The 26,087-nt window shown below is 51.9% G+C and overlaps 1 protein-coding gene across 1 annotated transcript in view; it reads left to right on the top strand.

The window, feature by feature from the left end:
- Positions 1 to 26,087, top strand: part of SHB (SH2 domain containing adaptor protein B) — a 134,178-nt gene that overhangs the window by 36,164 nt on the left and 71,927 nt on the right. Inside the window, exon 2 of the mRNA XM_080819608.1 lies at positions 12,971 to 13,091. Within this exon, the coding sequence (XP_080675734.1) occupies positions 12,971 to 13,091 (121 nt within the window). The remainder of the gene's footprint in view (positions 1 to 12,970; positions 13,092 to 26,087) is intronic.

Below are 26,087 nucleotides of genomic sequence, written 5' to 3'. Positions count from 1 at the left end.
GGGTCACTCTACCCTTCCCATTTTCCAGACAGTAAAACTAAGGTCCCAACAGGGAGTGTGACTTAGCCAATGGTGCCCAAGTGGGGGGAGGAAGGGATTAGAGTTTGGGCCTCAAGCTCCCCATGGAAACTTTTGGATGTGAAAAACCATCAGGATTAGCAACGTGATTTGTGGGGCCCACCAGTGCAAAATAAGAATGCATGTGACCCCTCGTTCGAAAATCACGAAGAATTTCGAGAATGGCAACAGAGCAGGTTACCAAGCGCAGAGACCACATGCCTGTGGAGCTGGGCTCCACAAATGTGAAACTTCTGAAGGACTGGGATGTAAAAATAAGAATCCGTTGTGGGCCCTGGAATCCCCTCTTAGAGCATCTCCTCTGCTCTCCCAGCCCTCTGCCTGGAAGCCGGAGGTCAGAGAAGAAAGGCCAAGGGGGGGATTCTAGAGCCAATGCCTGGTCTGGACCTACAGGAAGGAGGCAAGGCATGCAGCGTTTATCGGGCTTTGTCTGCGGTTTCACCTGCCCTTGTTTGCTCTGGTAGCTCCTTAGCTCCAGGGAGGGGTGTCATGCATCACTGAGGTCCTGTGGGTCTGGGGCCACCTGTCCCAGGGTTGGAGGGTAGGGCCGGTGTTCTCTGACTAGAGCCCAGGCCGGGCAGATGACTGGAATGGTGACCACAGTACCCAGCCATGGCTGTCAGTCAGCGCACCAGCTGGACTTGGCTCAGTGGTATATTTTTGTTTAAGGCAGACTGTGGCCCTTTTCTCTTTGTCCATTGGCCATGGCCGAGTGCACATATCTGACCACACGGCACATCTGGAAAAAGCAAACCAAGGCCCCTGCTCTAGAGCGCATGGGAGCATAAGCCAGTGTGCTGTCATGGACATCCGTGTGCGTGCATGTGTAGCTGCAAGCGTGCGTGCGTGCGAGGCGTGTGTGTGTGTATTTATTTCAGAGATGCTTACCTTTGCTCTGTGCGTAGTTTTGAGCGTTTGGCCAATATTAAAACAAGTCTCATCATGGCCTCATAATGGAAATCTTAGTATTCACACTTTAGAGGAATACCAAGGACAAGAGAGGTCAAGTAAGACGTGTGGTTTGCCTAAGGTCACGCAAGCCAGGAAGTGGCCGAGCCAAGAAGTATACAAGTGCTTAGGTAAAAATGTGCTTGTTTATAGTGCCCTACCTGCGAGCCCCCCCCCCCCCAGCCCCCATGCACGTGGACGTCGGGCTTCCGTGCAGAGAGAAATGGCCCAACATACCATCCCTGGACTCATTAACTCACTGACTCATCCAGCATTTGCTTGTCCCCCTTCGTGCTGTGAGTAGACATGGTGGGGGGTGGAGATGGTCAGAGCCAATCAGACCACCCGGGTGTGGAAAGCTTCGGGCACTGTGGCAGCGCTCTGGGGTTTTCAGGGCAAAGGCCACAGTGGTCTGAAATCATCACATGTTTACCAACCAGGCATCTCTGGGTAGGATACGGCAAGGGGGCCGGGATCATGGAGATCATGGAGGATCATGGCTCTTGAGACCAGGGTGTATCCTTGGAACAGTGTTCCCTGAGCCTGGAAAGCTGTGTCTGCTAGTTCCTGCACCGGGGAGGGTGCTGTCTGGGGATGGCCCAATGCCATCTGTACAGTCCCTGTTGCATTTGCAAAGGAAATCTGCTGGAAATCCCAGGAGGGGGATGGGATAGGGAGGTGCTTCTTCCCATTTCACAGATGCAGAAACTGAAGAAATTCAGAGGAGACCAATGAGCTGGGCAGGTTAGGGGCCGAGTGGCACAGGAGCCCAGGTTGATCTGATTGGCCTTCACTTGGGTAAACTTGCCAGGTGGGACTTCTCAGCTCACCTCACTCTTCCTGAGGCTCTTCCCAGCCCTAGGCAGCTGATGCTGTCAGGCCCCACAAAGTCCCTCTTGCCCTACCAGTTTGACCTTCTCCAGCTGGCTTGAACCCTTATCTGCCCCCAGGGCTTCATGCAGGGCCTGGGATGGGAATAAGCCACCCTACCCACACACAAGACAGAGGCTAGAGGCCAGACCCCATCAGCAGCCTCCAGTGGTGACTTCAGGATTTAGTTGGTGTCTGGCCTCCCCCAACTCCTCTGCCCTTGGTAAAGTAATTCAGACGGGGTGCCTTGTATATGATTACCCAGTTTCCCTGTTGGGTGAAGTTCCAGTTGCCCACCTTGGTAGCTGGCTTGATTACCCAGCTTTTCTGCTGCCTTCCCTTCCCTGGCTCATTTCCACACCCCTCATAAGTTTTAGGTCCCAAATAAAGGGCTTGCACCTGAGTCCTGGCTTCAGGGTCTGTGGCGGGGTGCGGGGAACCCAGTGTGGCCTGTGGCATCCCAAAGATGAGAATAGCATCCTTTCCATGTTTTCCAGTGCCTCTCACCCTTACCAACACAGTGTGCCGGGCTGGCTGGGTTTCTCCTCCCCTTCCCAGGGAGGGTTGCTGATTAACACTGCGCTCCGCAGGAGACTGGAAGCTCCGGGAGGGAGGCAGGGGGCAGGCCTGCCTTTGCTCCTTGCTGCCTCCCAGCTCAGAGCAGCTTGTAGGCTGTTGTGTATGTGTGTGTGTGGTGGGAGGATGCATGTGCTTGAACAAGCTGCTGACACCGTTATAGACAGGGGTGTTGTTGCACAGCCCTGTGCCCAGTCATCTGCCTGTACGCTGGAAAGTGCTGAGTCCATACAAGCAGGGCTTTGGGGCTCAGGGACAGTTTCTTAGCCTAGAGGTCTGCACGTGAGAAAGAGTTAATTGAGGCTTGGTTGCTTGAGGACCTGAGAAGATGGCATCATTTTAAACAGTGAATCACCGTTTATTGAGCACCCACCATTAAGCGGAATATATATAATTGGGAACCCTCAAATACGGTGCTGGTAATTAGGGCCGATGCTGCATGTCCTCAGTAAAAAAAGCAGTAACTCTTGGGGGAGGGGAGCTGTTGAATGCTGCTTGTGTTTTAAAGACGCTCCAGCCTGCCCGGCCACTCTCGTGTTAAAAATGGGCACGCGTCATCCTAATGGGACCTATGCAAAGAGAAGCACCCTTGCACTTCATGCAGATCCTGGGCCACTGTTGCCAGTCACATGGGCTGCACCGGGCTTGAGCCCCTTCCCGTAGCGTCGGCTCTGGGCACAGAGCTCATACAGGCAGGACAGACCCCATCACTCAGCCACTCAGGCTCATCTCCATGGCCTGCATGGAGGCCTGGCTTTTAAAGGTACCATAGCCGTTGGGAAGGCCTTTGGCTTCTAGGTTCTGCTGTTTTGCTTTGCATACTTTTCCTGTGAGAACACTGGGGAAGTTGTTCTTACTCTACAGAGTCTTCTTTTACCGTGAGAAAGCCTCACGGGCATTCCCTATACTTTCTCGGGAAAGGAGCGGCAGAAGGCCCGGGCCTACCAGGAACAGAAAAATGACTTGAATTCAGTTGTCCAATACCCATTTGGGAAGCAATCGGGATAGGTTACCAAGTGACAGGTTCTCGTGTGGTTGGGATTTGCTGGGAGTTTGCTTTTGTCATTCCAGTGACATTCTCTTCCTTGATACCCAGGCGACCTCCACAAGCCCCTTCCCTTCTTCAGGCCTCTGTTGCTTCTCCCATAAAACAAGGGACTCCATCAGGCCGGATGGATTGAGATGATGATAGTCACACCTGATGTGTCTTGAGTGCTTGCTGTGTGCCAGGCCCATTCTACCTCACCTAGTAGTGGTTCATTTTATCTGCATCCTGTTATCATTTTATAAATTACATTTTTTTGTTTTTATTTTAATAAACATATAATGTATTTTTATCCCCAGGGGTACAGGTCTGTGAATCGCCAGGTTTACACATTTCACAGCACTCATCATAGCACATACCCTCCCAATGTCCCTTTCCCCACCACCCTCTCCCGTCTCCCCTCCCCCCAGCAACCCTCAGTCAGTTCTTTGAGATTGAGTCTTTTATGGTTTGTCTCCCTCCCAATCCCATCTTTTCATTTTTTCTGAAAATGAACTGAAGCCTCATTGCTTGCTATTTTTTTCCTATCCCATCCTCACTGGACTACTGCTATTTAATACTTCTTTGCCTCTGCCCACATATTTCTCTCTCACTACAAGCTATTCTCCATCTGGCAAACTTCCACTCACATCTTAAAACCTTGCTCAAATTAATACCTTCTTGGAAGTGCTCTTTTTTTTTTTTTTTTTAAGATTTTATTTATTTATTTGACAGACAGAGATCACAAGTAGGCAGAGACGCAGGCAGAGAGAGAGAGGAAGGGAAGCAGGCTCCCCAGTGAGCAGGGAGCCTGATGCGTTCTCAATCCCAGGACCCTGAGATCATGACCTGAGCTGAAGACAGAGGCTTTAACCCACTGAGCCACCCAGGCAGCCCAGGAATGATTTTTTTTTTTTTTAAAGTCTATTTATTTTTTTAGTAATTCCTACATGGGGCTCCAACTCGGGACGCTGAGATCAAGAGCCATGCTCTTCCGGTTGAGCCAGCCAGGTACCCCATGTTAGGAATGATTTTAAGGGAAAAATTAGATAGCCATACAGGTACTGCAGAAAGTGTGGACGTGGGTGTTAGGAAGCATTGAGTTACCTGTTTTTGGCATTGACCTTTACCACCCACCCACCATCCCAGGGCCTCCTGCTCCCTAGTGAATTCATGATTTTCAGATTGTGGGCAGTGTGGCACATGTTGGGGTTCCATGTGAGATTTTCTTTACACAGTTATACACATGAAAGTTTGAAACGCCCTGGACTACATTATCTCCTGGGGGTCTTTCTGTTCTGACCTCACATGTAATGACTGCAGACCCCTGGGACCTTCTGTCCTCAGGAGGGAGGCACTGAATTCTGCCTCTGGCCCTAGCTGAAGGCAATTAAGAAATTCTAGGATTGAGCTATTTTTAAGTTCAAAATAGAACCTTCCACTGCTCGAGAGTTGCTGAAAAGCTAGTCCCTACCACTTCACTGCAGGCTTCTGGAGTAAACAGAGGGCTGGGCCGGGCTCCACTCTAGCAGCCTCCCACCCAGAACCCAGAGCCTTCTCCACAGGGTTAAACCCAGGGAGGGTGAGATGCGTGTGTGAGAGAGAGAGGGGCTGAGCAAGCAGGGCCTAAGAGGAGCTGACAGAGGCTGTAATTTGAAATGCGTTTTTCCTGACAAGTTGGAACCTGCAGGTGTCTAGGCACGTAGCTGTGGCCGTGGGAGGGGCAGGACTGGAAAGACCAGTGGAGACCACTTGAAACACCCCTTGCCTCCTGACATGGGCGGGGGGTGGGGGGGCAGTTAACTGGCTGGTCTTTCAAGAGGTGTATACAACAGAACACCCAAGTTCTCTACAGAGAAATGAATGGCACCTGCCAGAGGAAGACTGTCCCAAATAACTGAATTAGGAGCTCCCCATCACTGGAAGCACTTGACCTCCATGCATGAAAGGGGGGTTTAGAACCCTGAGGTAATTCCACATGGCTCAGTCAAACCTCAGAGGAGAGAAAGGAAACTAGTCCTAGTTCGGTGTGGAAAAGCACCCCCGCCCCAATCCGATTTCCAGGAGTAGTGCTGAAAGCATGAATGTAGCTAATTAATCTTCCCCAAATTAATTTCCTTACCACGTCAGAAATGATTTATTGGTTCGCCTGTAAGGAGAACTGGTCTCTGATGGTCAAAGCCAGGGCCAGGGAGAGGCGAGCAGGTGGTGCTTGCTAATAGCTCCACTTGGGGCATCCCCACAACCTGATATGTGTTATAGTCTGGTTTTCTGAGCCACTGGGAGCCTGAGAGACCAGGAGCACACAGGTGGGGTAGCCCCCAGCTTCCCAAGAGGTTCTCTTCTTAGCAGATGCCCCTGACTAGGAGGTACACCTTTCCCAAAGCATAAGAGGGTAGACAAGGGCTTTTCACCAACATTTTCCTTATTGTGGTTAGGCCTAAATTCAGGCAGTTTCCTCTGTCACCACTGGGGCCTTCACAGGTTCTTTTCGGGCCTTTGTTTTATCTTCATTAAATTTCTGCATCTTGTGGACAGAGACCTCCCCAGGACTTAGCTGTATTTTGGGTACCCAGAAGGTATAAACCACTGACACATCCCCAGATCATCTCAGTGTTTGGTCCTCACAACATTCATGTGAAGCCGACAAGGAAAACAGTCTTGTTCCATGGCACAGGTGAATTGCTGAAACTGAGAGATAAAGCAGGTTGCCCAGAGTCACCCAGCAAGGCTGGAGCCGCGCCAGCTGCACTCCAGAAGTTTGTTTGTCTGGGCTGTCCCTGCTTGCTGGTGTCCTTTCTGTGGTGCCACTGCCTTCTCTGTGTGTTTGCACGGCCCCAGGCAGCTGCCACAGCGTAACTGCCACTGGTCAGCCTTGGAGCTTTGGAAATACCACGTGCCTTGGTCATGTTGGGAGTTCTGCAGACAATCACCCATCGAGGTGTTTCTCGAAGCTGAACTCCGCTGTAGAGCAACTGAATCTGTGCTAAGAAAACCTCACAGACAGGTGATACCCAGTTAGCTGACCTCTGGCCAAAGCAGAGACCCACCTTGGCATCTCTGGCCAGACACTGAGTGATAAGAACTCTGGTTTCCAGGCAGTGTGTCCCTTTAGGGGCTGTTAGATGTCCTTTCTGACTCACCGAGCGTGCTTTTGTATAGTTGCTGGGTCAGTACAAAACATTTGTCCACTGCCTCTTTCCTGAACAGCCTGCTGGTCATTTAAAGCCCTCTCCCGACCCCCAAATCCCTGTTTCTGTAATGTCTCTTAGTTGGCATGGCAACAGAGCCTCCATTGTGGGGGCATCATCCCTGCCAGGGCCTGTGTCATGGTAAATCTCAGAGGGGGACCAGGACTCCAGTCTGTCTAGTCCCTGGAAAGGGGACAGGGCCGTGGAGCCTTCTGGGTATCACTGCAGCCTCATGCCCTGCATGTGTTTTGATCACCTTCACGGAGCCCTCTTTCCCTCCAGAAGGAGAGGAAGGCCAGGTTGCCTTGAGTGCTGTGAGGCTATGAGCCATGACACATCGCCTCAGGCCACTCTTTCTATGCCCCCACACTCCCCAGACAAATGATGGGCCAGTCACGTACCACTCTGTATTTTCAGCCACTGCCGCTCTAAGCCACAGAGAGTGCGTCTCATCTCAGCTGTTCCTTAAAGTAGCTCAAGTGCGTGGGGCTGGGTCTTAACATAGTGCTGCTGGCCCTTCTGAACTGTGCCTCACTTTGCAGGCATATATAATAAGCATGGTGGAGAGAGCCATAGCTTCACCACTTAGAAGATTTCTGAAGAGGTCTGTGACCCCCAAACTGTTAAGAAAAGTATTGTACAGTCTTAATGGTCAACTGACGAGGAAATGGTCTGGCTGGGACCATGTAGAACATTCCCAGGTGTGTTCATACGCAGTTTGCTCTGGGGTAGAGCAGAAAGAAGTCATGGGCCTGGAAAGGCCCGAGGGCCTCACGGGGTGCTGCCTCCTCACTTCCCAGGGAGCGTAAAGCAGCACACAATTGGGGAGACTTACCCTGCTTCATCCAACAAGCAGTTGAGCAGGGCCTGCTTGATGCCGCCAGTTCCCATAGGCAACAGAGCATGTGGAAGTGACCTGAGGGCTCAGAGGATGTGACCCCGGGCAGTGGGGACAGTGAGGGTCACCCACTCCTGGGAGGTGGCTGCTAGTCCCCCTTTCACCACTTTTTTTTTCTTTATAGCAAGGTTGGAGTGAGTTTGTTGGGGATGTTCCCTGCATTTCAGCAGTGGCTCCTCTCTACCGTCCTGTCAGCCCTCCTGGAGCTGTACAGTCTTCCTGCAGAGCTCACCAAGAGCCCGAAAGGCTCCATGCTTCAGAACAGAGAGCTTCGCACATTCTCATGGACAGGACTGTCGTCAGGTCTGGGCTCCCCTCCTGGGGCGGAGCAGGGCAAGGTCCTGCCTGGTAACCCTCTCGTCGGTGCCCGAGCGTGTGGTTGCTTCATCTGGGGCAAGCCCTCAGAAGTGCGCAGGGAATGCCATTACCTCCACGTCTTTGATTCTGGAGATGGACCAAGGCATGTTGGGTCATCTCTTAACTCCACTTAATCCCCAGGGAAGAAAGCAAGTGAGAACTGCGTTTAACATTGACTTCTTGCCTCAGTTTAATGAACTCGGCTGAGAAATACCTGGGGAAAGTGAAATTCCAGAGTGGTATCTGGAGGCTTAGCTTTAGGTTGGTGGGGGAGGGTGCTGGCTCTCACTTAGAGCTTCTCAAACTTTCTCGGTAAGAATCACCTGGATTACTTATTAAATACACAGATTATTGGGGCTAGGAATCTGTTTTTTTAACAAGCATTCCAGGCCATCCCTATCTTCAGGCAAGTTTGGGAAATAGTTTATGTACTGTACCGAAAATAGCCTATGAGGAAGAGTGCTTTTTTTTTTTAAGTTTAGCTTTGCGTGTAATACGTTAATAAGTTTTCCGTATTTGAAAAATGTGTTAACATTACAGATGAGTCTCCTTTGATTTCCTCAACCACCCCATTTCAGTACTTCCCTCCTCCCAAAGGAGGTCTCTATTTAGCTTATATCTCCTTAGGGATTCCTGGCTTGCTCAGTCATGCAGCTCTTGGTCTCTACACCCCGCGTTGGGTGTAGAGATGACTTAAAAAAAAATAAAACCTTAAATTTTTTAAAATAAAATTTCTGTGTCCCTAAACCTTTTCTTTACATTAAATAAAGGTTTCTGTGTTTTTTTTTTTTATAAATAGGTATTGTTGTATTTATCATTCCACAACCTGCTTTTTTTTCCATTCAGAGCTATGTCGTGGAGATCTATGTGAGGGCTTATAGAGCAACTGCTTTTTTTTTGAATCTGCTGCATGATATTTCATAGTGTGGAGCCAGCACAGTTTTATTTAGCAGGTCCCCTACTGATGGATATAGCAGGTACTTACAGTTTCTCATTATTATGTGCTCCAGTGAGCATTCTTGCCGGTCTCCTTGTGCACATTTGGGAATAAATACTGAGAAGTGAAATTGCTGGGTCAATCCATGTGCGTTTTTGGATTTTCATGGATTTTCCCATAAACTGTCATTCAGAGTGGCTCTGCCAGTTTACCTTTCCACTGAGAGTATGAGGAGAGGACCCCGTTCTCCCCACAGGTGCAGCTGGCTCGCAGAAGCCTGTGGCCACGTGTGTCAAGTGGCAACACCCATCTTCCTGTAGGGCTTCCCTTTGGGCGTGAACAGGAAGGCTACTTCCTATCACAGAGTTACATTCCCAAGATAAAAACACCTAGGCCTCACACTACTGGGAGGGAGGGACCAGTTTCACAGAGTAGTGTGTGCAAACCAGAAAGGAGGCTTGTGGAGCTGACTCCCAGTCTGCAGCTAGCTCACAGAGCCTTGCCAGAAAGGCAGCAGACATGGTGGTAGTCAGGAACCCTCTGGGCCGCAGTGGGCCGTAACAATACGAGAGTTTGGAGCAGTTCTCTCAAAGACTCCCAGTTTCACAGCTTTATAAGCCTGTGAAAGTCCTTTGAGGCACTGGGCTGACCCAAGGTCTCCAGTTTTATTTGAAAGCAAGAAAAGCCTTGTCTAAGGTTTAGCCATAACTCTCCTCCTTTTTTGGAAATGGACCAGTGCACACATTCCAGGAAGCCAAGAAAGTGAACGTGGCCCTTAGGCTTGCTAGGCTCTGGCCTTTCTGCTGCCACCCAGCTCCATAGTGGAGTGGTGAGACCGGTGGGCTGGGACCCCCCACCCCTCAGCTCTGTGCCTGCCCTGTGGGACCGTGAGCAGGCCACGTGAAGAGGTCTGATGCCTGTCAGGTCTTTGCCAATCCAAGTTTGAAATCAAGGAAAGCTTCTCATGTGCCCATGTGACCTGACGCCCAGAGAGGTCCCAACTGGCTTCCTTTTGGTTGAATTGTTCAATTAGATTTGAGGGCATTTTAAAGTAGAGCAGAGTCAGCCCCAGCAGGAATCCAAGCCTACATCTGGGGAAATTCATTCCCTTTCTTTTCACTCAGAAAATCTGCAGCCTCCGCTCAAGGCCCCTGCTGGCCCTCCTGAAGGGCAGTGGGTCCTGGGCTGCTTGGACAGCGGTCACACTGCCCAGTGCCCGTGGCCGGGGCCTGTGGCAAGCCGCTCAGCACTCTGGTGAATTGCGTGCTCAGCTCTCCTAGCACCTGGTTAAACTTTTACTCCAAAAACCAGGACGTGATTTTGTGAAAGGTCAGGCAGCTCAGTGAGTGTTTGCCAAGTTTCAGGTTGCTCAAACCTCAGATTCCTTCCCCTCCACCAACCTCACTTTGAAGTTGGAAAGCAAATTGATTAAATATACATTTTAGGAACCTTACGATTTGCTTCTTAAACTAACAGAATTATAAACTTTTTTTTTTTTTTAATGGAAGGATTTTCAACTGTCAGCAGGTATAACTGGAACCATATGTCAGCAGGGACCAGGGGCTTTTCCTGGTTTTAGGATTTGTAAATTCTTACTGAAACGGAAGTAAGCAGGGCAGGCAGCTGGGGGGGCCCCCTTGACAACCTGAGCTCCGATCTCATTTTAATTAGAAAATAAAGATAGTGTCTGCTGAACTGAAGGCCTCCCAGAGCTCCTGTCCCAGGGCGAACAAAGATTTGGTTTATATCCTGCAAGCTTTCCCTGTTTGCAAATTACAGAGCACTTCCGAGAGGAGCCAGAATGTTGATTTCTAGATTATGGAGACTGCAGCCCACTCCCTCCCTTGTCCTCCCCTTCCTCAGCTAATCTCCCCCCCCCCCGCCAAATGATTTGCTTTTCTTGGAGAAATATTTGCTCCCTTTCTAGAGTAGACAGAGGACGTTCGTGTTGAAAAGCGACAGTAAGGAAGGCCAGAATGAGAGAAATGAGAGTAGATGTCATCTCCACTGGGCTCATCATTTTCTCAGTTTGGACTTCTGGTCCCTTGAACTCTCAGACACAAAACCCTAGATCAGATCAGCCTCCGAACTGTCTTGTTTGACAGTGGTTCATGTGTATAATTTTCTCCCTGATGTATTCTGCAAATGGTGGAGTAGAAATATCAAATGAAAGACATCGCCAGACGCAGTGCTCCGCCACCCCCGTCTTTCCCCCTGCCTGGTGTCATTTGAGCTCAGTGAGTCTCAGAAAGGCCACGATGACAATGTCAGCATCTGGAAGTGTCCCCGCTGGGACTCCAAGCCTGACCCACAGCCGTGAGGAAGCAGTGGCGGGGTCACACGTGCTCAGATGGCAGGCGCTCTGGCCCTGGGTCATTCACTGATAAGCTTTGCTCTCATTTGGGGAGCAGTGGCTGCTGTGTGCCACGCCTCCCATCAGCCCCCACCACACTCCAGTGACGGGGCTGCTGCCTGCTGTCCCTCCACAGGGATCACATTCCTGGCAGCTGAAGGTCACTCGCTCACCCTGCCAGGGCTGCTGCCACAAGCTGCCATTTACCAGGCTTACAAAGAGAGATTTTCCCCTCCCCTGGGTTTATAGGCCCCTCAAATGCCTTACATTCCAGGAGCTGGGAGAGAGAGGAGGCTCCTGTGGTTTCTAATTAAACCCACAATTTAAATAACAATTCATGTAACCCCAAGGGTTGCGAGAAATGCTAACCTATCCCCTCCCAAGAGAGGCAGCTGGGTGGCCCTGGCTGGGATGCTGAGGGCTTGCCCTTTGCCAGATGTAACCAGAGGGGCCAAGAACTCAACAGAGGTCACAGCGAGTTTGTGGTGGAGCTAGGGTGCTGTGACAGGGAATGGGTTGGATGGGTTCCTGTCCTTTCCCCACTGGTAAGTGTGCCCCTCATGAAGCTTAGGAAGTAAGAAATGGGAGGAAAAACTGCCGTATTTACTCTTAGCTCAAGAATTTTTATCCTGCTCCGGGGAAACTGTGGAACTTTGTCTCTTCCACGTTCAAATCTCAGATTCTGGCATCCTCCTAGGACTCCCCTCCCTGCCTTGATTGCCAACCCCAAGGTGACTGTCTTATTTGTGGTGGGACTTTGCTGTTTTCTTAAATGTGGACAAGAGGTTCCTGGGTGACTCAGTGGGTTGAAGCCTCTGCCTTTGGCTCAGGTTGTGATCCGAGGGTCCTGGGATCTAGCCCCGAGTCGGGCTCTCTGCTCGGTAGGGAGCCTGCTTCCCCCTCTCTCTGTCTCTGCCTGCCTCTCTACCTACTTGTGATCTCTGTCTGTCAAATTAAAAAAAAAAAAAATCTTTAAATGTGGACAAGTGAGGAGGCCAAAAGAATGGCCCTGGGAGACAGAGGATCTGCCTGAGGATCTTCGTCAAGCTCCTTCTCTCTCTGGACCTCAGTTTCCCCATCTGTTATGGAAGAGTCTTCCAGTGTATTCCTTAGCAGCCCCTTTCTGGCCGTGGCAGTCTATCCTTCCCTGAGCTGCTTTTGTGTTTTCACTAGATCTGCCTGGGGCCATGGTCATGTTTGCAGTGCGTTGATCTCACCAAATTGTTGTCTGATTACCCAAGGCATGCTTGTGTTCCAGATTCGGGGAAGATGGAACGCTGAGCATAATTATCTCTAGACAGGCTCTTCTAGGCCTCAGCCAGCACCAGGAGCCTGTCAGCATCTCTAGGCTTTCTGCTATCTCCTTTCCAACTTTGCTCCATTTCCATTCCATTAAATTGAGCAACTCACATTCCCCGAAGACACCCTCCAGGTTCTTGCTTTTGTGCTTCTCTACCCAGATGCCCTCTGTTCTCATGGGGCTGTGCCTGGAGCAAGCAGGCTGCAGGCACAGGCACAGAGGCATGGAGCTCTGCCGGTGTGGGTCTCTTTGTTACCCTTCCGAGAATGGGAGCTCCCCGAGGATGGGCACCAGCTCTGTTTCCTGTCTCCAGCCCCTGCTCCTTGCTGGTATGATGCAAGCTCCGTTTGTGTTTGTTAAAGCAAAGCCTGGCTGTGAACAGAACTGAAGCAGAAAGCCAGAGGTGGACTCACACTCCTGCCATCTTGCTCCTTGCAGGTAACCATCGCTGATGACTATTCGGATCCCTTTGATGCCAAGAATGATCTCAAGAGCAAAGCAGGAAAGGGAGAGAGTGCTGGTTACATGGAGCCCTACGAGGCCCAGAGGATCATGACAGGTAAGCGGAGCTGCTGGCAGTGGGGACACTTCCGGGCAGTCCCCAGCCAAGCTCAACAGAGGAAGGTTGGTGGTGCATGGAGAGCAGTGCTATGTTGAATCTTCACCCCAGTTCACCAGTTCACGTTTTACCTACATCAGGAAGTACCTGGAAGTACCTGGAAGTCCACGTACACTGTAACAAGTATAGTTAATCAAGTCACCCCCTGCCCCCCCAATACATGGGGAATTTCTACTGAAGAAAAATACAGCATTTGAGATAGAAAACTTCCCTGGAGATTCCTGGCAGCCAGGGCAATAAAAGAAGCGTGCGGGGTCACCTTGCTTTCAGTATCTAGTCATAGAAGGAGGTGGGTTAGATGACTGGGAACAGAGTTATCCCTCACCCCATACCAGGAACTCTTTGGCATGTGGCCCCTGAAGACAAAACCTTGTCCAAGCAATTGTATGGGACCCAGAAGAAAGTGGCCGTGCGTGTAGTATCCTGAGGGTCTGCTTTCATCAGGCGGATACCTGACGCATCTTTAAGGAGGGAATGGTTATTAAGTTATCTGCCATCTCAGACAGACCCCGGGCATGAGTAGAGCCATGACGAGAAACCATCTATGTGGGTCCTCCTGGCTCAGGAGGACAGTCCAGAGACAGAAGAATGGTCATGTGGGTTGGTCCCCTCTGACCACACACAAGGCAGAAACATGAACTGGGGCACCACATGGGCCTAGGGTGCAGGGAGGTGGCCCGGAACAGGTTGAGAGCCACTCTGAGTTTTGAGGCCTGGAGAATTGGTACCCTGTGTGTCTTTGGATTTGGGATTCCTGTGGCCCTCTTACTCTTCTCTTGGTGTTCGTGTCTTTAAGCACATTCTCTTGCTTCTGCTTGAATTAGAAGAAGAAAGGAAGCAACATTGACCGAGCCCTTAGTGTATGCTGGGCCTATGTGAGTGCTAGCTCTTGGAGCTGCAGAGACCTCAAAGGACAGTTGCTGAAGGATGTGGGTACATGTTCAGACTGTGCCTTGTGCTCTCCTGTTCCTGGAGACTGACTGTCTGGGCACCAGTGTGGCCTCCAAAGTGCTTGGCCACTTTGTAAGGGGCTGAGGCAGGGATCGATTAGGCCAGACTTCTACAGGGCCTCCTGCTCTTTCCTGATCTCTCCTGGCAAAGCGGTCTCTGTGGGCAGCAAGAGGCAGAGAGCTGGAGCTGGGTCCAGTGGAGGGGGAAAGCTAGAAACTGGGTTCTGCTCTTCTCCACTGGGTTCTGCTCTTCTCCGGTGACGTACGGAAGCAAGTCTGCTGGTGCAGTGTTCTTCACCTCAAGACTGTAGTGACACCCACTCCCACTGCCACATCTCCTCGCCTCCGCTGGGCTTGGTGAAGCTTCAGCTCTGTGGGAGCACTGTGAGGGTGCCAGCCCGGGGCCCCGCTTCAGCCACTCTTGCATTTGGCGGGCATTGGTCTGGGGTTAACGGAGTAGTGGTTACAGAAATGCCTTTGGGGTCCTCCGGCACATTCAGACATTTGGCGGCAAAGGGTCTTCAAGGACATTTGAACCCAACAGCCTTGTGTGACAGATGGGGAAACTGAGTGTACAGAGGGAGAGACATTCACCTAAAGATACATAGTAAGTTGGTGGCAGAATGGCAAGTGCAGCCTGTTCATGGCAGGGTGGTCTGGGGGCTGGAATACCGGAGGAAGTGTGTATTTGTGCTTGACACGGGGAAATGGCAGGGGCCATCTGAGGCTGGAGCCCTTACCAGGTTCCAGGCTCTGTACTGGGCCCTTGAACACACATGCTTTTAAGCCTCACCGTGTCCCTGCAAAGGAGGTGGTGTCTCATTTTCCATGTGAGGGAAACAGGACAAGTCACTTCTCTGGGGTCACACAAGCAGAAGTGAGGGGCTCAGACCTGCATCTGTAGAATGTGGGACCAGCGGGAGGGGGACCTCTGGGAACCCAGATTTCGTGGACATTGCCTGGCGTCTTGGGAACGCAGCTGGTTCCTCCTGGGTGCTGCCATGGACCTCAGCGTCGAGTGGCTGAATAGCCACTTAGCTGGATAGAACTGTCCTGGGGGACTTTGGCTTTTTAATGAGACACACCCACAGCGGCCAGATCCAAGGCAGGGCAGATTGATTTAATTAGAAATCTGTTAAGATCTCCTGCATTCTGTCTCTGAAGAGGCCTCCTTATGTTCGCTGTTCTGGCCTTTCTTCCTAGCTTAGAGGCAATGCCTAAATTTACTCACATTTTCTGTTTCTAAGGAAATAGGTGGTTAAACAGGACGTTTTCTGGCTGTAACGACCTCACTGCAGCTCCCTTTGACTCAAAATTCTTTGTGTGTAACATCACTGCGGTGACTGATAGTGGGGCTGGGGGGCTGGGGTGAGCCAGCGTTGTGTAAATGTTCTGAGAAGCAGCTCACTGAGCTGACATGAAGGTCCTCGGGGAGAAGGGGGGCGGTGGAGCACGGGGGTGGCACAGCACAAGTTATGTTCCATCATCAGGGTGACCTTTATTTGATGCCGTAACATTTACGTGTGCGTGCAACTTCTAGATAAGAATAACCCTGCTGGGAAGAGCGTGCCCTCTCTGCCCGAGATGGCAGCTTCTGTGTCCCAGGCTGGAGTTAAGCAGATCTGAGATGGCCACTTGGAACCTGAATGGACCAAGGCCTCAGTTCCCCTTGCAAAGCAGTAGCCTTAGAGCAGGCAATGGTCATAGTTCTAGCTTCTGTGGTCTGCAAACTGGCTGCATGACCTTGGGCAGCATAGTTCATGCCTCTGTTTTTCCCCGAGTGTGGCATGGTGCGTCAGTAATGACAGCAACAGAGGTGGGGTGGCTGCTAGGCTCTCGTACCAGTTGGAAACACTTGATGTGAATACTTGTTGGATTCTCACTGTCAGCCTTTAAAGTGTAGTGCTGTTTTACTGATGCAGAACATAAGGTACAGAGAAGTTAAGTAAGTAGCCCAAGGCAACCCAGCTGGGTATTGAATTGTGGGGCTGATTACTAAGGCTCTGTTTCAGCATCTAGCACTTGGGTGCCCAGCTTGATTTTCAGAACCCTCAGCCTGCCCAGGGTGGTCTGTGATTAATTGATAAGGCTTTGTTCTTACGGCCTTTGGGGAGTGCTTTGGGGAGGCATGCTTTTGTGAACAGGGAACTCAGCCCAGCCCCATAGGCTGTGGCTACAAAGGAGGGTGGGGAGATGCGTGCCTATTTTCCCAGGGGCTCCTCTCACCTCTTCCCTCTGCCTGCCTCAGTTTCCCTCTCCACAGACTCCTGTTTGTGTCACCCACAGAAATTAGATTCTGGCTCCACGATGGAGGTGCCGCTATCCACAGAACCTCATAACCCATGGATTGCCTGGACCTCGATCACTGCCCCTATTGCCTCTCTCATCCCAAAAGTAGCTTCAGAGTAATTCCCGAAAACCCTGGGGCTCTGTGGAACCCAGTGGGGAAGCCTGCGACCCAGGGCAAGCTTTCCATTTTATACGTAGAGAAACTGCAGCTCAAAAAAGTCATAATCTTTTTGAGATGTTTTTTAACCCCACTGATTAAATATGAAGCTAACCAGGAGGCTGTGCGTTGCCCATCCCTAGAGGTGTCCAAGCCAAGGCAACACAGCCCCACATTAGGAGGTGACAGAGGTAGTTAACGTTACACATGGGTGGTTGGCTCAAGCCACTTCTGAAGTCTGTGTCAGCCCTGAGCTGCAAGATGTCTTGAGTCACTGTGTGCTGTGTCATCATTAGACACCAGAGACCAGCTCCACAAAGGGAGCACCTGAGACCAGCTCTGAATAGGGGAGGGTCAGGCTGGGGCTGGCAGCTTCCCTTCCCAGGCTGGCCTGGCTTGTGCTCGCTGCTCCGCCCTAGTTCCCCTTTTCATCCTGCTTGGCCCCTCCCTTGAGGCCCTGTTCTGGCCTTGGCCTTTTCCATGCCACCTGGGCCTTAGATTCCTCCTGTGTCCTTTGAAGTGAAAGAATCAGAGGACTTCTTGGTTTCCTTCCTGCTCCAGGGTCTTTGGTGTCCCCAGGCCAACCCTCCCTCCCAAACCCTACCTCACAGCCCTTTAGCTCTTACCCTCTTCCCTGAGTCTTAATCCCAGGGCTGGGGGCTGGAGGTGCTTGGAGCCTGCTGATTCAGTGAGAAGGTCTCTGGGCTCCCAGTCAGGCTGACTTAGGCTTAACCCCTCAAGGGCCACAGCGTCCTCATTGTAAAATAGGGCATGCAACACTGATGCGTGTCTTGGTGGAAGAACGGCTTCGCATATGTTTGAGATTGTCACTGGGGAGCAGAGGGCCGAACTTGGGCCTTCACTTAGTGTTCCGTGCTGTCAAGTTCTCTGGCCATCCTCTGTAGGGGCCCCTACCCACCTGGAGGTAGGTGGCCAAACCAGCAGGACAGTGAAGCAGGTGGTCCTCAGGCCCTCTGCAGTGCATTCAGTCCTGGAGCCCTTGCCCCACCCCTTGTGCCGGAGACTTGACCACGTACCTAGGCAGATACGGCCACCACCTCCAGGAGTATCCATGAAGCAGGGAGACAGGCATGGACCCGGGTAGCCAGTGATGGGTGCACGGAGATGAGTGGGTAAATCTCCAGGAGCTTGGAGGAGGGACGACAGCTTCCAGTTTGGGCTATCCACGTGAGGTGGGAGGGGAGAGGTAGTAGGTGGTAGTGATGAGAGCCAGGTCTGGCAACCCAGGCAGAGGGAAGAGCCGGAGCAAAGGCATGGAGGCATGGGTTCTGCTGGAGAGGAGAGGCAGGAAATAAGGCCTTTGATAAGATAATGATAGGAAAAGCACATGGGGCAACAGCTTGTAAAGACCGATTGGATCATGAGGCCTTCGTTGACCTAGAGGCACAGAGTATTTCTCCAACTGGGACCCTTTCTGTCCAGGCCTTCAGCCCAGGCATTCTCAGAGGGACCCAGGGCAATGGTGGCGACTGAGATGGTGGTCATTCATTTGTCTGGAAGGTCTGGATGCCAGGCAGTGCTCTAAGGACTCAACCATGATTAGCTCATTTAATTTTCATGAGGAGTATGTAAGGTAAAGATACTTCTGGCATCCCTATTTCACAGATGAGTCTACTGAGTCTCAGGAAGGTTAAGTAAGTGGCAGAAGTAGCGCTCTCAGCTGCACCTAAAACACGCATGTCTGTCCTGTACTCCCAGAGGGTCTGCAGAAATAACTGGAAATTGTACACTCACTTAGGCCCCCTTTTTAGGTACGATTCCCCACCCCAACATCCTTTATAAAATTGTGCAAAGTATCATTTCATAGGATGAATCACATAAACATTAATTGCAAGCATTTTCCCATAATTTTTATTATTATAAGCAGTTACGCATTAAAAAGTCTGTAGCATGTTTTTATTATTAAATCAACTTTATAGCATAATAAGAGGAATTTAAAAGAAAGCCATTTCATACAGAACCCCGCTGCCCTGACAAGGGCATTTGCCTTGCTCACAACTTGCCTGCTGCCTTTTCTTCTCCCACGTGCTAGCAGGTACGTCCAGGTAAAGCCAGTCATGACTTTGAAAAGCAAGGTGGGGATAGCCTTCTGTATCTTCTCATCCTTGGGTAAGCCTCTTCTAGTGGCAGCTTGCTTTTTGAGAATGGGGGTATATACCATGTTCAAGTCTCTGTACTCGCTGTGACCTGGTTCAGGAGGAAAGGGGCCGGCAATGGGGTCTGCCTCTGCCCTGGTCTGCTGTGTGGCCAGGCAGGTTGCTTCCCCTCTCTGGGCCTTCACCACCTCCTCTGGAAAATCAGATTTTGCCTTCTTCCCTGGGTTCCATGAGGGCCTTTATAAACCCTTAGTTTCCTTGGTTCTGTGGTCAGATTGGGCTTCTCCATCCTGATCAGAACTGTATGTCCTCCCAACCCACCCCCCATTACTTCCACATGGCACCAGTGGATGCAAGAGAGAGCTGGCCCTAGCACCCTCCCAGGAGCATGCGTAGTGTCCTCTCTGCTTTCAGGACAGACAGGGCTGGGAGTACAGGTCAGTACCCTGAAAGAGCAGCAAACACTCCACAGAGAAGGGGGCTTTGGGGTTTAGACTAGGTGTCAGAGAGGCTGATTCTGGCTACCCTACCTGAGAGTTCCACCTTCTTCCTGTGTGTGATGTCATCTCTGCCCCCCTCCAGGCAGCACTGTTCTTCCTGTCCTCCTGGTAGCTGTGAAGGTAAAGGGCCTTTCTGTCTGGGCCCCTGAGTCCAGGCCCTTCCCAGCTCTGCAGTACCTGTGGACTCTGCTCCCAGAATGTCCATGAACTTGTCTCTTGCCTTGTCTGCTCTACACAGCTCTGCTCCCCAAACCATCACTCCCCTCCCACGCACCTGCCCTTTACCCTCTGCAGGCCCTTCCCACCCGCCCCTGCCCCCGTCCTTCTGCCCTCTCCCCATGCTGTGTCAAGCTACAGCCTGCCCTAGGGGTCACAGGAGCTCTCCCTGAGCTGGGAGGGGTCAGGATAGAACTGTCTTTGAAGAGCAGCACTTTCCGCCCAGAATCCTTTTCCTGCTTGAGGCCCACAGAAACGCTCGAGAGCTAGTCAAGGTCATATATCAGCAAACTGCAGAATGGGTCTCCCAGCTTCCAACCTGGGGCTCCTGGGCCTTGTTTTGAAATGTTTTGAAACCTGCCCTTCCACCTTTTTGCCTGGCTTGTCATGGATTGTGCAGAGTTCCCTAGCTGGTCTATCATTTACCAGAATGACTTACCTACTGGACAGGAAGGAGATAATCAAGTGTAAATAGATTTTGTATTAGTCACCCGATGACTTTCCTATTCTTGAGAAACAGCAGGGCTCACACACCCAGCCCAGTGGTGCTCACCTGCTGAGCTTCCCAGTGGGGAGCGGGGAGTGGGGACTGAGAGCAGGGGAGCGAGGACCCTGAAGCCTGGGTTTCCATGGTGACCACTGGGCCCACTCTGGCAGCCCCTTCCCTATTCTCTCACTCCACACACACCTCTCCCTTTGATCCACCTCCACACCTCCCTTCCCCCCACAGCACGCACACTCAGCTTGCCCACCTTTTTAGGAAAGTTGGCAACAGGACTGGTACAGGCTTCAGAAAGCTGACAGTCATTGAAAGCATACCTGCTGTGTGCCGGACATTGGTCCCTGGTGCCCCCGGTCACGTGGAGAAGTTTGACAAGGACTGATATCTGTAGTATAAAACAGGCAAAGAGGAGTGTCCCTGGTGAGAGACAGAGGAAGGGGTGACGCTGTTTCCTGAAGACCATTGTAGACCGCATGGAGAGAGTGGCATTGAGCAAGGCCACACTTAAGGTCTTGACTCAAAATAGCCTTTCCAGCAAGGCCTTTCTTGGCCACTTGCCTTAAATTTCAACCCATCCTCAAGACTTCCACCCCCTTTCCCTGTTTAATTTTGTTCCTTAACCCTGGTTGCTATTGATCACATTCTGTATTTACTTACCCTTTCTCTTGTTTATGTCTATCACTAAGATGTGAGTTTAACAAGGGCAAAACTCTGTTCCCTGCTGGAACTTCGGGACCTAAAGTAGTACCTGGCACAGAGTTGGTGCTCAGTAAGTGGCTGTTGGATGCATGAGTATGTTAATTAATTCCAGGGACCCAGGGCTGGCGTACAGACCTGCTGGGACCCCCTCAGCATCCCAGAGACCTTCCCATCCTCCTCTGAAGATTGCCAGATCTGGAAAGTCTGAGTTTAACCAGTTGCTACATGGGTGGGGACTTGGCAAAGCAGCTGATTTGGCCTGTAGGTGGGAATCAGGCAGCAGACCCTTGTGCCCTGCTCTTAGAGACCAATTCTGTCTCCATGCTGGGGGGTGCAGGGGGTGTCTGGTGATGCCTCTTTTCCCTGCTTCCGTCTCTGGGCTGAGAACTCCTTGAAAGAGGGGACTGGGTCTCACCCATCTTCGCCTCTCCTCTGGGCTCAGCAAATGTTCACCAACAGAATTACTGACTGTAGGAATAAAAGTCCATATGGAGAATAAATAAAAGAAAAGGAAGCAAACGGTAAACAACTACTCACTGTAAACAGCTTTTTCCATTTTGCCAAGAACCACTTGATGAAGTCATAGGCCCTCAGTGAACAAGGTTTGATGCATTTAATCTTCGGGGGGTATTGGGGGGCATCTGCTCTGTGCTTCTGGGTACATGTTCTGTGTTCTGGGGGTTGTGAACAATACAGAGTCCCTGTTCTCATGAAGCGTACACTTGAGGATCAAGGGGGACGTGTTACCAAATTGTAATTCCCATAAACTCATTTCTGGAAATGCTGGTGTGGGAAGGTCTGTATCTAAGCCACCGCTGCCCCTGGTCACAGCATCTCTAGGTCACTGAGGCCTGGAAGTTAGAGGCTTGCTCAGAGTCAGGAGTAGAGTGGAGATTGTCCTCAGGGCTCTGGCCACCTTCAAGAGGTAGAATGATCTCCATGCTGTCCGTGGGGGATGAGGGGCTCTGCCTTGGTCCAGTGGCTGGTAACTATATTCTTCTCTTTCTACTAGCTTCGGTTCAGGCCAGGACTCTGGGGGTTGCCATGGACTTTTCCAGAGCAATGAGCATAGTCCTGTGCTGCTGACACCCACCCTCATAGGTGTGAGGGCCCCGATATCCTGCTGGGCACTTGGCAATGAGGACCCAGACCCCCAGGAAAGTAAGCCCATCACCCCTTTTTCTTTCCTGGAAGCTCAGAAAGAAGCCAGCATTCTCCCACAGGAAGGAAAAAAGAAAGCACCTGAAAAGGAAGAGCTTGCTTACCTCCCTACCCTTGCCCTTTGCCTTTCAGAATCCCAGAGAGACATTAAAATATCTGAAGGCATAGAAACTCTTGGCGATGCCTGTCCAGAAATGGATTCAGGGAGACTTGTGTGGGTCGGCAGCCAAGCTCCTGACACCCTTCAGCCACCCTGCAGCACCCCGTGTGGAGGCAGACTGTGGAGGCCGTGGGGAAGCACTGCCCATTCCTGAGCAGAGGTATAAAAGTGTTAGGAAGTTGTTCAGGAAGTCGTGCCTCCCTGGGTGCGTAGGACGGATTAGAGCTGAGAGAAACAAGAGGCAGAGGGACTGGTTCTGTGGTTGTGTGGCTACAACCATCATCTAGGCCAAGGGGTGGGGTGAAAGAGCTTGCCAGCCATTGGGGTGCAGTGGGTAAGGGAGAGGGAGGGGCTGGGATCCTGGTGCGTGGTGAGAGAGTTGGTTACAACAGAAGGGGGAGGACAGTCCTGGGGGAGAGGTCAGTGCATTCAGATGTGGGTCCTTTTGCATTCGGGTGTTCAAGAGGTCCTGGAGTTAAGTCACAGGGGGGCCCAAAGTGGCTTCAGTGGCATGGGGAGAGGAGCTGGTTGGCAAGGACTGTCCAAGGAGACCACGGGCCCTGGTTCCTGTCCCTCCAGAAGTCTAAGGAAGGAGATTCAGTGATTTGCCCCACACCCTATTATTTGACTAATTAATTAGTACCCTCCTCTAACTCGGGCTCAGGCTGGCTTTCTGGAAGCTTATAGAGATGACAGAGAACTGTATTTAAGGGCACCTTTTGTAGATTATGCCAGGGAGGAAGCAGTGTGATTATTTTCATTTTGCAGATGAGAAAGCTGAGTCATGGAGGCAGACTGGAACTGTGCCCCATTCTGAGCCCCCTTCTCCTCTGTCCGGCTGTGTGAGGGAGGGATGCAGGGTATCGACAATTCTAGGGGGTGAGGTTTTGCGGTCTTTCCACCTCTGGGATAACTTGGCAGGGTCCCCCCGCCCCCAGATAGCTCTGCCTTTCAGCTTCTTTCACCTGCCTTGGTCCAGGTGTTTTAACATGGTATACTGCCTCAGGTTCTTTCAAACTGGCGGCATGAGCATAAATAAAGAAAATGCCACTTCTCTGCCTTCCAGAACTTGGGCTTGTAATTATACCTGGCAGCCTAAAAAATGATGCGGTGGAAGAAGGTCATCTCCTGGGGCCCAGGCTTCATTGTGGGTCCCCCCATTCTGGCTGCCACGGTCACTCTGTACAGTCACACTGAGGCAGCACTTACCGAGCGGTGGCATCAGTCACCTGCCAGCCTGGAGGCCCCTGGAGGGCAAGGACCACAGGGCTTAGAACTCTTGCCCCCAGACTGTCGGCGCCCAGTGTTTGAGATATTGGCCTGGACCTTTCCAGCAAAGAATGTCCCCAGGTCAGAACTTGCTGGTTCTGATGGAGTGTTGTGCAAATGATCGTAAACTCTTCCTGAAGATTAAAGGTTCTTGGGGACTTGAACTGGGCCTCATTTTCTCCCTACCAGCTCACCTCTCAGTCCTTGCCAACAGCTCCACACGTTCCTCCCTTGGGTCTTGGCCTTACGCCTGTTGGCCTGTGCCTCTGTAGGTTCACACCTGTCACCTCAAGTCCCCAAGAAGGGACTGGCACGTACGCTCATGTCCCTGAGCCTCAACCACTGAGCCCTCCATGAAGCCCCCATTACCATATTGGGGGTCCTTTCAGTCTTGGCACTATCCTCCTGTGGCCCCCAGTGTCACCACCTTCCCCTCCCTGCCCTCCCCCCACCCCAAAGCCAAGTGCCTGAGCCCTGCTCATCCTCAGCTTTCACCGGGCCTTTCTTTGGACTAGCATCTTGCCTGCCAAAGCTGGACCAGCCTCTGCCTTGGCTCCATCCTTGTATCTTTGCTCACATTCAGCCTCTCCCTTCTGAAACCCGACTGGCCTGCCAGCTCAGGGTCACCTTCCCTTGAAGCTCTCCTGCATGCTTCTGTCCTCCTGTCCTGTGTCCCCACACTCCTGCAACGCCAGCCAGAACCAGACCAGTGTGCATTCATTCAGGAGCCCTGCCTTCCCAGCACCTGTGCTCCGCTTCCCCAAGGCCTAGAGGAGGCCGTTTATGGGACTGTTTGCTCGTCACTGATGAGAAAGCAGGAGTAGAGGCTCGAGCATCTGCCCTGGCCGAGAGGGAGGATTTCTGGCGTCCTGGGGACCGAGCTCCGAAAGCCAAGCAAGAACAGGTCAGGCAGTCAGTGGGGTAGGAGGAGAAGCCCAGGCTGAGGACACTCTGTGGGCCTGAGCACGGTGGAGACAGGGACTGGCAGCTGGGGGGTCAGACGGGCTAGATCCATGGGGGCCAGGCCTGCCCTCCCCAGTAACAAAAAGCAGAAGCCTGAAGGGGCCATGCTAGCAACAACTTCACAACCCAGCCAAACTGAGAAACAGCCCGTGGGTGACAGTGTCCCTGCCATCCACCCCATTCCAGCCCCACCCTTGTGGGCCTCTTCTACGGCTTGACCCCAGTTCCCTTGCCCAGCTGCTTCTGCTACATTTTTGCTGAGGAAGAGTTAATGCCGAGCGGAGCTGCCCCGGGGCAAGGGGATGGGACTGTTGGAGAACATGTCAGAGCCTAGTAAAATAGAGAAGGGGCAGCCCACCCCAAGTTCCTCTCCCTGCCCTCCCCTGAGGGGGAAACTTTGCCTGGCATCTGCTGGGACCCTGCTGTGCTGGAACCTGGAGCCCACCTGGGCCTTGCCCCCAGGAGAGTCATTCTGGTGGGACATGGCCATGTGATTTGTGATGGTAGTCAGTCCTCAAGGTAGGTCCGGTGTGGGCGTGGAAGCCTGTACCTGGGGACGGCAGGGGAAGGGAGGGGAGGGTCTGATCTGCTTGGGTTGGGGGATGTGGGTTGGAATAGACTTCATCAGGGAACTGGGCTCGCGACGGTGGTAGGAGCAGAGGCAGTGAGGGATGTGGCCCAGCCCCATGATCTGAGGGTAGACCCGGAAGGAAGAACTGACGGAATGTCCTCAGTAGGACCCAGGGAGGCCCCTGTGTTGTGCTGAGGAGAAAATTTTCCCCCCAGGACAGGTGCTTAGACTGTTGGCTCACCCAGCTCTGCCCCATCCCAGCCCCAGCCCCAGCTCAAGGAAAGGAGCTCTGTGGAATGGAGCCTCAGAGGAAACTAAACTAGGCCATGTTTCCTTTATTTTCACAATTTACACCCAGAGATTAGGAGGAAAGTTTTGTTTGTTATTAACATACTAAGCCTGTTTATCCCCTAGCCTTGAAATCCGTTTTCATTTGGACCAAGATTTGCTATAAATTTCCAAGGCTCCCCGTGCTAATGAAAAGCCCTGGGCTGCCTTTTGAGCCCCAGCCTCGTGCCCCGCGCTTCATCCCAAACATTGGCAGAGGTGGCGAGTCTCTGGGGGCTGAGGCCGAGGTGGGGTTGCCTTGGATTCCATCAAACTCTTGGGCCTCACAGCCTCTGTGGGGTGACTTGATGCTGTGTCCTAGATTCCCGGGAGTTGCGGCCACTGACCTTGGCCCGAACTGCATGTGGTGCTGTTTGGAAAGCTTGTGTTCACTCTCCAGAAATCTCCCTGCAGAGAGGGAGTGTTGTGGAGCCAGGACCATGTGGTCACCCCCTTGTTTTATAATGAAGCAACAGAAGGCCTGGGGGCATGGTGGGAGCTGCCCAGGGCTGTTGGAGGCAGTGGTGGAGAGGGGAAGTCCTCGCCCAGGCCTCCCTCTGGTCCCCACCATGGGGTTCCATAACTGTTCAAGGCCTCCGGCAGCCAGCATCCCCTTGCTTCTGGGGAGTTGGTACCTACAGACAACCTGTCTTCTCTCCTTCGTGCACACCTGAGACTTTTCAGTGGCTCAGGCCCTTACAAGTTGTCACCTCTGTCCAGTCAGGGGAGAGACTGAAGCAAGCTCTCCCCCAACCCCCTCCCCACCAGGGATCCCCATCCAGATGGGCCCATCACCTCTGTCCAGTCAGGGGAGAGACTGAAGCAGGCTCTCCCCCCAACCCCCTCCCCACCAGGGATCCCCATCTAGATGGTCCCATCACTTCTGCTCTGTGGAGAATGATGTCTTTTTCCTCTCCAGGGCTGAAGAGTTGGAGGAAAGCATCTTTGTTTTAGCAAATCTGTCGGTCTGCGTATATTTCTAATTAATGCTGTCAGATTAGTTGGCCTCGCTCTAATTTTTCTAGGACCTCAACTATCCATTATATGTGTAGGGT

Source organism: Martes martes (genome assembly GCF_963455335.1).
Source record: "Martes martes genome assembly, chromosome: 12".
Classification (NCBI taxonomy): domain Eukaryota; kingdom Metazoa; phylum Chordata; class Mammalia; order Carnivora; family Mustelidae; genus Martes; species Martes martes.
Note: the sequence above shows the minus strand (reverse complement) of the source record. Positions and strands in the feature narration are given on the sequence as shown.